This window comes from Myxine glutinosa, chromosome 14, assembly GCF_964187855.1.
Source record: "Myxine glutinosa chromosome 14, kmMyxGlut1.1, whole genome shotgun sequence".
Classification (NCBI taxonomy): Eukaryota; Metazoa; Chordata; class Myxini; order Myxiniformes; family Myxinidae; genus Myxine; species Myxine glutinosa.
The window spans coordinates 62,106,664-62,118,702 of NC_136274.1; the positions used below are offsets into that span (position 1 = coordinate 62,106,664).

At 44.6% G+C, this 12,039-nt stretch overlaps 1 protein-coding gene across 1 annotated transcript in view; it reads left to right on the forward strand.

Annotated features, from left to right (window-relative positions):
- LOC137439839 (centrosomal protein of 85 kDa) overlaps nucleotides 1–7,525 on the forward strand; it is a 58,824-nt gene extending 51,299 nt beyond the window's left edge. Inside the window, exon 8 of the mRNA XM_078767997.1 lies at nucleotides 6,674–7,525. Coding sequence (XP_078624123.1) covers nucleotides 6,674–6,843 — 170 coding nt within the window. The 3' untranslated portion in view covers nucleotides 6,844–7,525. The remainder of the gene's footprint in view (nucleotides 1–6,673) is intronic.
- The last annotated feature ends 4,514 nt before the right edge of the window (nucleotides 7,526–12,039 follow it).

Below are 12,039 nucleotides of genomic sequence, written 5' to 3' on the forward strand. Positions count from 1 at the left end.
GTTAGTTTTGCAATTTATGTTGTGATTTGTGTTGAAAATATAACTTCTTTTTTTTGTATACAGAATCGAGGTAAGAGCTAACACGTTAAACACAAAAACATGCACGGACACATAAAACGTACAATAAAGGGAGCGAGAGACAAGAGGGGGAGAGAGAAGAAAGCATAATAAGCACAACAACTGTAGATAACAGGGACGTCAGTAGATCTGTGAAAGGGAGAGGGCTGGGGGGTACACTGTATAAAGCAAATGAACAATACAAGGAATTTCGGGAAAGAAGTCGGAGATTGAAAGAGGTGGATTTGGGGTATTTTAACGGGTGTAGAAAAGATAAAGGTTTTGGATGGGGGAAGATAATTAGAGATTGTGGTGAACAGCTGTTTCAAATACATGGAGGGAGGAGAGGGATTGAAGAGAGTGTGGGAGATTGTTCCAGAGGTAGGAAAAAAGAGGAATGAAAGAGTGAAGGTGAGCAGAGAGTCTTGATTTTGGCAGTTTCACCAGAAGAGGGTTGCTGGCTGATATTGTGCGACCTGTAGGAATATTTGGGGGACAGAGCACAGACAGAGCCAGGGGAGCTAGGCCGGAGAGGAGTTGGGAGAAGACATAAAGACAACCAATCTGCCTGTGGTGAGCGAGTGAAAAGCTCTCAGAATCGGCTTCATCGCGGGAGATACGAATGATTCTAAAATCCTTTCTAAAGCGAATGATTCTAAAGCTTTGGTTTCAACAGCGTGAAGACGTGCTAGTTGTGAGGCAAGAGCACCAGCCCAGTGGAGAGAGCAGTATTCCATTGAGGTGCGGATGAAAGCTTTGTATGTGGTGAGGAGCTCAGAAGTGCCCAGAAAGGACTTCGCACGATAGAGGATGCCCAGACGACGACTGGCTTTGGAGGCCAGTTTGGAAATATGGTTTTCCCAGGAAAGATCATGGCAGATAGTGAGACCCAAACGCTTGAGTGACAGAACTTCTTGGAAAGGAGAGGGTTGTTGAGAAAGCAGATGGGAGGGTTTTCCAAACAGTCTTTTCGGAGAGATCTAGTGAGAGTGTGAGATTTGTCAGGATTGGAAGACATGTTCAATGTGTTTGACCAGTTTGTGATTTTATCCGGATCTGCAGAGAGTGAAGAGGCTGCTGCCTGCCGATCTGAAGATTGAGATATGGAGCGGCAGAGAGTGGGGTCATCAGTAAAGAGACAGAGAGTCGGAGAGATCATTGATGAAGACCAGAAAAAGCACAGGGCCCAGAACACTGCCTTGGGGAACTCCAGCCTGAACAGGAAGGGGAGATGAGAGAAATCCATTCAGGGCCACACATTGACTACGACCAGAGAGGAAGTCCGCAACCCATGCGTGGAGATTTCCATGGATACCATAGGAGGAGTTTGGTGAGCAGAGCGGGGTGCCAGACTGTATCGAAGGCTCGAGATATGTCAATGGAGATGGCTTTGATTTCCTGTTTGGCATTGAGGACCTCCAACCATTGTTCAGACAGCAGAAGCAACATGTCCAAAATAGAGTGACCTGGTCTGAAACCAAATTGATGATCCGAGATCAAGCCATTTGAGAAGAGGCAGGATTTGATATTAGAAGCAATGATGGATTCCATGACCTTTGCTGATGCTTGGGAGATACGCTGATTAGGCTGATTAGCAGGCTGATTGGTCTGTAGTTGCAAGGATCTGTTTTTGCACCTTTTTGTGTAAAGTGGTGATGTTGGCTGAATTCCAAGCAGATGGCAGATGACCTTGAGCAAAAGAGAGGGTGAAAAGAACAGAGAGAGGCTGAGATAGAGCGGCAGAGCAGGATTTTAGGACCTGTGGGCTGATGCCGTCTGGTCCAGTTGCAGAATCAGAGTTGATGCTTCACAGAAGCTTCTCCACCTTGTTTAGGAGAGAAGGATACTGAGTCCAGGACCAGCTGGGTTTGACTTAGTATGGTGGGTACAGAGAGAGAGATGGGTTTGCGACACAAGATTTTGAGGCAAACACAGAGTTGAGGCATTCAGCTTTTTCACGTGCAGTGTCAGCTGTGTAGCCGTCCGAGGAGAGGGAGGGGATGGAGGGGGAACAATCAGCAGGAACAGATTTCACCAGACACCACCAGGATTTGTAGGAGGGAGACAGGTTTGAGAGTTTAGTCTTGAGAGTAGAGAGATAGTGCTTCCTGGCTCTCTTGAGGGTAGACGCACACTTGTTCCGAGCTTTGTGGAAGGAACTGAGTTTTCCTTCAGTTGTATTAGCCTTCCATGAGGCGAGGGGCAACTGTCTCACCACAAGATTCAATGTACCATGGACGGGAGGAAGGGTATGACAACTGAAGACGAGATGGGATAAATCTGTGCATGAGAGAGAGAGCAATTTACTTTGGAAGAATGCCCAGGATGAGTTGATGTCAGAGGCAGTAGAGATGGCAGACCAGTCCAGATGATTAATGGCTTCTTGAAGACCGTGCCAGTCGGCCTGAGTGAAATGCCAGACTCATCGACGCTGAAGGGGCTCTCTGAGAACAGCCAGAGAGATGTCCATTTTAACAAGCAAATGGTCAGTTGAACCGATTGGAGCAGATGAAGAACAGCAGACTTGAAACACGTTGTTCCTCGATCATAAACCGGCATTTATAGACAGACATACAGACAGACAGATAGACGGACAAAGTGAACCAATTGATTAATCGCATGTTTTGCTTTGTGCACGCGGACTATAAGATTCTAAAGCTAAGTGGATTTAATGCAGCTCGTATTTGGATGAGAGACCATATAAGGCTTGGAGACCATAGAGACCAAACCTCCATATAAGGCTTGGTATTTTAGCTGAACTATGGCAGGGACGGTAGTGTGTTCGCTTCTGAGCTCTGTCATGGGTTTGTTCCCTTACTGCAGTTTCATTTTACTAAAACTACCATTCGGGTCCTGTCCCGGCATGAGAGTTTGTATCTCGGCATGCACCATCAAAGCCGTCTGTCTCATCTGCCATTTACATTGCAGATGTTAACATCTGACATCTTTTGAAAATATTAGGCCATTGCACATTGTAATCTGGCTAATTCTTTCTCTAGAGAGATTAAATTAAGTGTAAGTTAATAAATAAAAGTTACACTGATGTTGTTAAACGAGGTATCAGTAAGAATGGACTATCATGCCTGTGGCATATCCACATTCAATTCACGAGATTGATTGATTGAGTGGCCCACGACCCTTGCAAGGATTCTGATGTGGGTTACCCTTTCACTCTCATGGTTGGTAGTCCTCGGCAGCAGGTCTTAATGATGGAGGCACTGTAGTTAAGAAAGATAACAGGTCACCTAAAGTTTGCGGTGATATGAGATTCCACCGCACCAAAACGAAAAGATTTGTCCGAAAACAAGGTACTTGTAGCAAAAGTATCTTTCAGATGGCGTACAATAAAAAAATAAAAATAAAAACACCTTTAGAGGCCATTTTTCCCCGCAAGCGGGGGTTGGCCTTTTTCGGGAACTGTGGTTGTTGTTGTTTTTCAGTCCCCTTTTTGAAGCAATGTTTTACGGCCGGATGCCCTTCCTGACGCCAACCCTTTTTGCCGCCTTTAACGACAAACAGGGAATTACCAGTGAACTGGTACTCAATTTGCCGACCTCGGAAGGATGACAGGCTGAGTCAACCCCCCTGGCGTTAATTCAGCGATTGACCGGGATTCGAACCCAGGATCCTAGGTATCCTAAGCCGGCACCCTAGCCGCTAGCCCAACACCAGGGATTGTAGCGTACAATGATGTACTTAAATCACGTATGTAGGCGTACAATGTAGCTGTGAAATTACTTTGGACTTTTTGTTTTTCTGTCCATCCAAGCAAATGTTGAATTTGTCAGTTTACGTGCGGCCTTTGTCTTGGGGTTAACGTAAGAATATCGATCTTTGACTCCTAATACATTTTCAGATAGAGGAAGAATAATAGCACTTTGCTACATACGCTGTTTGTTCGTGGCAAAAAGGGGGAAAAAGCAGCAGCGGACAGTTATGCCGCCAGTGTTCTGGCTTTATCATCTTGCGCAGCACAACCAATGACCTTTTCCTGTTTTGTTGCTGCACAATTAATGAGAAAGTCCCGTCCTTTGTAATTCCTGAGCTGCAGGCTTGTCCCATGCCGCAGTAATAACCCCGTGCCCCTCGTTTGAATGTGGAGTGAAATATGCATGAAGGCAATGTAGCACGTTTAGCGGCTAATTCTGTTGCAGTGCCGTAAGGCACATCTTTAAAAAGTAAGGATGTGGAGTCATATCAGCCACAAAATTACAAGTATTTTATTGCGTGATGATATTGACCCATCTTTGCTTCTTCTCCCGTTTATACTCCTTTTGGATGGTAAGCCATGGCCATGCTTTGTACGGTTTTCTCTCTGGATTGATCAATAATTCATGTTGTTTTTGTTTTTTTGGTTTTTTTTTGTGCTCGAGATTTTTCTATGAAAAGTTAATTAGTCGTCTCACATGAGTGGTTGATGCACTCGTTATGCTACGGTTATGGTGGAACTCATGTGAACAACATAAATCATTGCTGGCCTTTACTTCTGTTTTTTATATTTCTTCTTTTTGTTTCGGTTATTCTCTCTCATTTTCCAACTGTATCTTTGTTTCTAATTTTATTTCTACATTTTATTATTTTGTCTTTGTCTTTTATCTTCCTGTCTGAACCAGAAATGCATTTTTTTTTCAGCACTATTTCACTCATGGTGTCCTTTAGCTTTAACTTGGGAATATATTTTCTCCAAGTTTTACATGCACCATTTTGTCTTGCTTCCTGTTTTTTTTTTATGTTGAAGGCTACAGTCACGGACTATATAGTCCTCATCGAGGCCAGGCCTTAAATTATATAACTGCATTGATAAATGTGAGGAAAGAGAAATAAAAGAGAGCGTGTAAAGGTGAGGCGTGAAAATGAGAACGAAAAATGTATGAGGAAAAGTGTATGATGTTTGTTTGCAAGAAAGAGAGATTAAAGCTAGGCCCGGTGGGGAAATTTTGAGTGAGACAGAAAGTAAGACCAGCAATCCTGACACGGAGAGTGTAAAATGGTTCCGGGCACCACTTTAACGCTCCTAAGTCCGAACGGTAGTACCACCCTGGGAGGTTGCTTTCCACAACCTACTACCTAAAAAGGTTGGTCCAAACAGATGGGTGTTTTTTAGGAGACACCATCTCCTCACTGGATGGCCATTGGCTCACTAAGGAAGCTCACCTGCTCTTTAACAGGTATTGTTTTAGTCCTGCAGGGTGTCAGTCACCCTCCCCACTGGCAAGCCAGTGAGGGTCGTCGGTTTAGTCGCCGATGACCCGACCATGCGGCAGGTAGCACTGGGTTACCTGGTACCAGTGGCAGTCAAGAAAGAGACTGACCTAACTAATAAATTGCTGTCAATGTGAACTTGTTGAAAAAAACCAAAAATCCATTTGACCCTTGCCCACTGCTCCTTTTGGGTGGTGGCTGATTGTAATGTCCTTTCTTGCCTCACATACGTGATAGTCTGTTACGATAAGGTAAAATAAAGAAGTAGTCTTGCTGGTGTCGATCTTTCTTGGCGGACAAGGTAGAACAATGGATGGAATCAACAGTACGTTTACTTAGGTATACTAACTGCATGAGAAGCAAGGAGAAGCTGATGTTTCGGGCATTTACCCATCTTTCATTTTTTTGTTTTGACGAAGGGTTAGTGTCTGAAATGTTAGTTTCTTCTTGCTTCCCATGGCAGATAGCATACCTCCGTCAATGTTCTGTTGATGCCATCCATCGTGTTATGACAAGGGTCTCGCCTCCTCCGGTCTCGCCTCTCGCATTTCAAGAATCATGCCACCGTTGGTCTCACTTATGTTATATTAACTCGAGATGGATAAAATGCAAAGGAAAACAAACCGGTGACCGGCAGAGTCGACTTCGCATGGAGATCCTGGAAACGGTTCCAAGTGACGGCGCAATCCATTGTCACTCCCATTTGTCAAAATACCGTAACAGTAAGGGAGACTGAATTTTTGCCACAGCGGAAATGACGTCCTGTTTATGTCGCCTGGTGTTTGCTTAGCGGTTAGGGTGCCGGCTTGGGATCCTAGGATCCTGTGTTCGAATCCCGGTCATCACTGAATTAACGCCAGGGGGGTTGACTCAGTCTGTCATTCTTCCGAGGTCGGCAAATTGAGTACCAGTTCACTGGTAATTCCCTGTGTGTCGCAAGAGGCGACTAACAGGGTTGGTGGCAGGAAGGGCATCTGGCCATAAAACATTGCTTCAAAAAGGGGACCAAGGTGCCCGAAAAAGGCCAACCTCTGCTCTGCGGGGGAAAATGGCCTCTAAAGGTAGTTCTTCTATGTCGCGATATATCGTATCTCTTGTCTGAGAGAGTGAAGGATCATTTGGCAAGGGGTGGGAGGGTGGTTGTGTTTGTATTTGCAGTAAATGTTTAGTTTTTGTTTTCATAAGTGTTGGTGACGAAGGTGTAATAAGTTCTGGCATTAGGCACGTCAACAATTGCTTCGCCGTAAATATGTTTGACATACTTTGAGCACTTCGGTTAACTTCACGAATGTTTTTATTCTGATGGAATTTTAATTGGACACCTCGCAGCACTTTTGGGTCGTCTCAGCCAACTTCGTCTTGCTATTCATCACTCCTTTTTTTTTTCCTTTTCATTTTGCACTGCCCATTGCAGCTTCACTGACCCTCGGAGTGGATGAAAACCCCACAGAATTGGAGAACGTGGAGTCGTTGGCCCAAGGCAAGGAGAGTCTGCGTTCCATGCGGCGCGATCTGGACGAGCTGCGTGCTCTGGTGTGTGACCGGTACGCTCAGAGCATGGCTGAGAACTGCCACTTGCAGTGACTCGTGCCGGTGGGAGTCGGGAACACGATGCAGGCGCTTCTACCCGAGCAACTGGAAAGGTGACGCTGCGGGCAGGCCGCCGCACAGAATGCACTTTCTGCTACTATTTCGAAATGACTGTAAACGATGCAATTCGTACGCACCTTCGTTTATCGAACGGATATCGGATGAAGCATGGAGTCCCGTGATTAGAGGCAAAAATGAACATTCCATGCTCTGCAGTTTGGCTTTACCTTAAAACTCGCCTGACTTTGGGAACGTGTTGGGTTTTGACAGCAAGTGACACCGCATCTTGGACAACATAAGCCACATCCGGTGTCTCCCTGGAGAGGATGAGCATCATGAAAAACTGTAACCAAAGCGATGGCGTGAAAATATGCTACATGTCGGACCGTTATTTATTCTCATTGCGAATCGGTGTGATGAAATGAGCCATTCGGTGGAGAGGGAAGAATGTTTTTCCTAACTTAAAGATTTTTTGAAGCCGGAAAAGGGGGATGTGCCGGGGGAGGCAGGTGAGCGACAGCTAATTCGTTAAACTACTTATGCATTGATTTTTGTATTCTGTATTGTTTGACAACGGATTAAAGGATCCAGATCAAATTTTAATCTTATTTGCATAAAACATTTTTCCATGCTTTGTTTTGAAATTCACAAATTAAACATACTTTTCAGTTCTCGACCTTTTATCGCTCGTTTTAATTTGATGCTTCACGTTTGGTCCTTGCCATATTCGGGCTTCGTGGTTTAGAAAATGGAACGGTTCCACGAGGTTTTGGATGGCTCGCGATATGTCCGTGCATATTTTGACACCGTTTATATTCAAAGAATGGAAAACGTTCCCTTTTGAGTTTCAATGCTCTTAATTGCAAACCTGAATTTTAGTTGTTTTTTTTTGTCAAAAGCAATTGAGGATTTATCAAAACGTTCAACTTCTTTAAAAACGTCAATTGTTCCGTTTCAAAGTGACTGACCGTGGAGCTATTGCCAGCATGCTGAGTTAGAGCCGATTGGTTGATTCCCTTTGTTGATGAGCAGCGCAGCGTGAGAAAGGATGGACAGCGGGGCCGCAGCGATATGCAAAAGCAGATTCTGTGTTTGTGGCTTCAACGCTAAGGCACCGCAAGGATTTTCACATCCGTCACCGCGTGATGCTTAAACACACGCCTGTTTATTGCTTCATTTTCATTGTTAGCTGCCAAATCGCTCCTGCTCGTTTATTGCTCCATTACCGGCAGCTTCGATTGCGATGACGCATTTGGGAGCCACCCCCAGGTCCGTGTCTTGTGGAGAGAGGCTTTAATTACGGTGGAGTGCAGTTTGAGGCATGGAGAGACCCACTAGGATCCCGGTGCATCTTGAACACCATCTCCGAGCGATTAACACTGCATGCCTAAAATAGAGGTGCTCTGAAAAGAGCGGGTTGGAATTCGATCCTCCATTATCTTTGCTTCCACACTGGTATCCGGGCCTGTGCGTGAGAGATAAAGCATGGTTAACGGCCAAATTGTTGCGCTCTGTGTTCTGAGCAGGACTAACACAGTATGTCCTGCAAGTGTGTTGTCATTGTGTATTGATAGCTGGGCTGGAAGGTCTGAGTTTTGCATTCCATTTTGGGGAGGGTGGGGGGGGGAAGGGAGGGGTGATCCACCAAAGTGGCTGATGTCCACAGTGCTTTGCAATGGATGAGATCAACAGGACGTCAATTGAGGTATACCAACCACTGTGGGAAGCAAGGAGAAGCTGAAGCTGATGTTTCAGGCATTAAGCCTTCATTATTTGTTCCAACGAAGGGTTATTGCCCGAAACGTCAGCTTCTCCTTGCTTCCCAAGGTGGTTAGCATACCTAAATCGACATCTTGTTTATTTCATCCATTATTCTTGATGTACACCGATGTACACACCAGCAAGACTCGTTCTAGTTCTTCATTCTACATGGTGCTTTCCCATCTGAAGTTGAATTGCTCAGACCAAAATTTGCCATGGAGATTGCCGCAGGTGAATATGGAATGGCGATGGAACGTCCTTGGTCGGTTTACACATGGTTTTTGGAAATGGCCTTGCTCATTGCTCCCATCCGTTAATAAACCGTGCTAAGAACTTCTTGCGAGCTCAGATTTGTTTGTGTGTTCAGGTGGCCATTTACATATTGGGTACCAAAATTGCTTCCCCCAAACCAACATGTTGGTTTGGCGGATGTGTTGGTTTGGCGGATGTGTTGGTTTGGTGGATGTGTTGGTTTGGTGGATGTGTTGATTTGGGGGATGTGTTAGTTTGGCGGATGTATTAGTTTGGCGGATGTATTAGTTTGGCGGATGTGTTGGTTTGGCGGATGTGTTGGTTTGGCGGATGTGTTGGTTTTGCGGATTTGTTGGTTTGAGGGATGTGTTGGTTTGGCGGATGTGTTGGTTTGGTGGATTTGTTTGTTTTGCGGATGTGTTGGTTTGGCGGATGTGTTGGTTTTGCGGATTTGTTGGTTTGAGGGATGTGTTGGTTTGGCGGATATGTTGGTTTGGCGGATGTGTTGGTTTGGCGGATGTGTTGGTTTGGCGGATGTGTTGGTTTGGGGGATGTGTTAGTTTGGCGGATGTGTTAGTTTGGCGGATATGTTGGTTTGGTGGATGTGTTTGTTTGGCGGATATGTTTGATTGGCGCATGTGTTGGTTTGACGGATGTGTTGGTTTGGCGGATTTTCATATGTTCTCCCCTACCCCATTCTTCACACCCGCAACTACTACATGTATGTTCTGTCGTCTACCTTTTCCTCTCCTCCATATATTCCTGACTCCCTCCTAACCTTTTTGACCTGTCTACTACTCTTTCCTTCCTGTTTCCAATTTATTCCCTTGAGGTATTGTCCTCCCTCGCCCCACTGTGTATGTAATGCGGAGGTGGTCCTTCACTAAACAGTCAAACTGCTGCCTTGACACTAAGAAGAGCATCTGTGGTTCTGAAACAATCTTCACTTTTAATATCATTAGTATTTGGCTTAAAAGAAGAATTCACTTGTCATTCGTAATGGAGGAAATGTTGAGTTGGATCTTGGAGGCGGCGTGAAGCTGGAAGGTGTGAAAACATTTTGCTACCTCGGAGACATGCTGAATGGAGAAGGTGGATCAGACTCGGCAACGGTTGCTCGAGTGAGATGTGCATGGAAGACGTTTCGGGAACTGAGTGGCGTGCTGACGAGGAGGGGAGTGTCGTTGAAGCTGAAGGGAAAGGTGTATGCTGCAGTACACCTTTCCCTTCATGAAAGGTGTATGCTGCAGGAAAGGTGTATCTATGATTTATGGGAGTGAGACATGGGTAATGAACGTAGAGCAGCAACGAAGGCTGGAAAGGGTGGAAATGCGAATGGTTTGGTGGATGTGTGGAGTATCGTTGAGAGAGAGGAAGACAAATAGCTTAGCTCTTTCACGAGCCTCGATTCAGTATTAAAAAAAAAAAATAAAAAAAAAATGATGAATTGCGAAAGATGATGGGAATAGAGCCTGTGATGGATGCTGTGAAGAGGAACAGGTTGAGATGGTTTGGTCATGTGTTGAGGAAGGATGAAAGTGACTGGTTGAGGAGAGTGATGGAAATGAATGTAGAAGGAAGCAGAGGACGGGGAAGACTTGGCTAAAGATGGTGGAAGAAGAAATGCGGACAAGGGGGTTAACAAGGAGAGATGCAGAAAATAGGGCAAAATGGAGAAGATTGTCATGGGGACCGCAAGGCTAACCCCCGCTCTTGCAGGGAAAATGGCCTTAAAATGCCTGTTGTTGTTGTTGTTGTTGTTGTTGTTGTTGTTGTTGTTGTATAGATCAGAAATAGGTTTATCCCCCAAGTGGGAACTGAAGCTTGGACCGTCTGCGTCTTTCTTTCCGTAATTATGGTTAATTTAAACGCGCGGATTTCTCACACATTTGGAAAAATCCCACTTCTTCTTGAGCGCTTTGTCCACTCTGTTTTTGGAATTTTGTTTTCCCTTCTCCTTCCCTGTCTTTTCTAAACAAAGCTATGTCCACATTACCTTGTCTGCGTCTTCTTACTCACATCACATGGTCGATGAAGATGATTCCAAGCACAGCTGTAGCTAAAGTTGAAATTCTTTTTTTATTTTTCAAATATCACAGGTAAAGGTGAACTGCAATGCATTTTGTTTATTTTCTTGTGCTATCTCAGCCTTGTTTCGCTGTTTTTGGAACACTGAACAGAAATGAGAGTTAAAAGTGTTTGTGATGCTGTTCTGATGAAGATGTGGATGGCACCATTTTTAGGTCATGTCATCCCGATTCTCGAAGCGATGACCGTAAAAAAAAATGGTCGTGATATCCGTCTGTCCGGTCGTCCATTAACTTTTTGCCATTTTTGCTGCTCCTGCCTTATCACCCGGCTGATTGCTCTGAAACGTGGCACATGAATGCAAGACAGTAGGCCACACAATAATTCGGGCTTCAATTTTTTGATTTCTGATAATGGCTGCTTTCGGGGGGATGGAGGTGGGGAGGGGGGGGGGGAGGTTCCCCCCTGAAACTTCTACTTGATGTGTTCTGCAGGATTGCTCGGCCTTATGTTTTTCGATTTCCAACAGGGGATTGATTGTGCAGAGACTTATCCCTTTGGGTGACCTTGAGTGGTTATTTATTTATTTATTTTATCTTAAAAGACCCTCTTCAGAAAACTTTCAGTCATATTCAAGTGTCCAATGGTAATGCTGGAAAAGAAAAAAAAATCCAATAAATTAATTATACCGAGTGATGACTGAGCGTTCTACACCGTCACCATTGGATATTAAGCTTGGTAAAATTATGGTAATCTTACTGATAATGCTGGGAATCCTGCACTGCTTAAGCCCTCTGTTATTATGGCAAAACTAAGCAAATTAATTATTTCTGCATCCGTCCACACAAATAGCAGCTGTATTGGCTTGGCCGTGCTTGCCTGTAGTACTTATTTAGTGCAATTTGAATCGAGAACAAATGGTTCTTTGGTTTATCAATGCTGTTAACATTGTACATGGTGGCCTGGAAGTCGTTTTACCCCTCTCCATCAAATCCTTTGTTGTTCGGTTTTATTGTGTGGTACTTACAATAATAATTAATCAATCATTGTATCAAATCGATGATCATTACAATCAATGCCAAACAGGAAATTAGAGCTGTCTCCCTTGACATATCACGTGCCTTCGATACGGTCTGGCACCTCGATCTG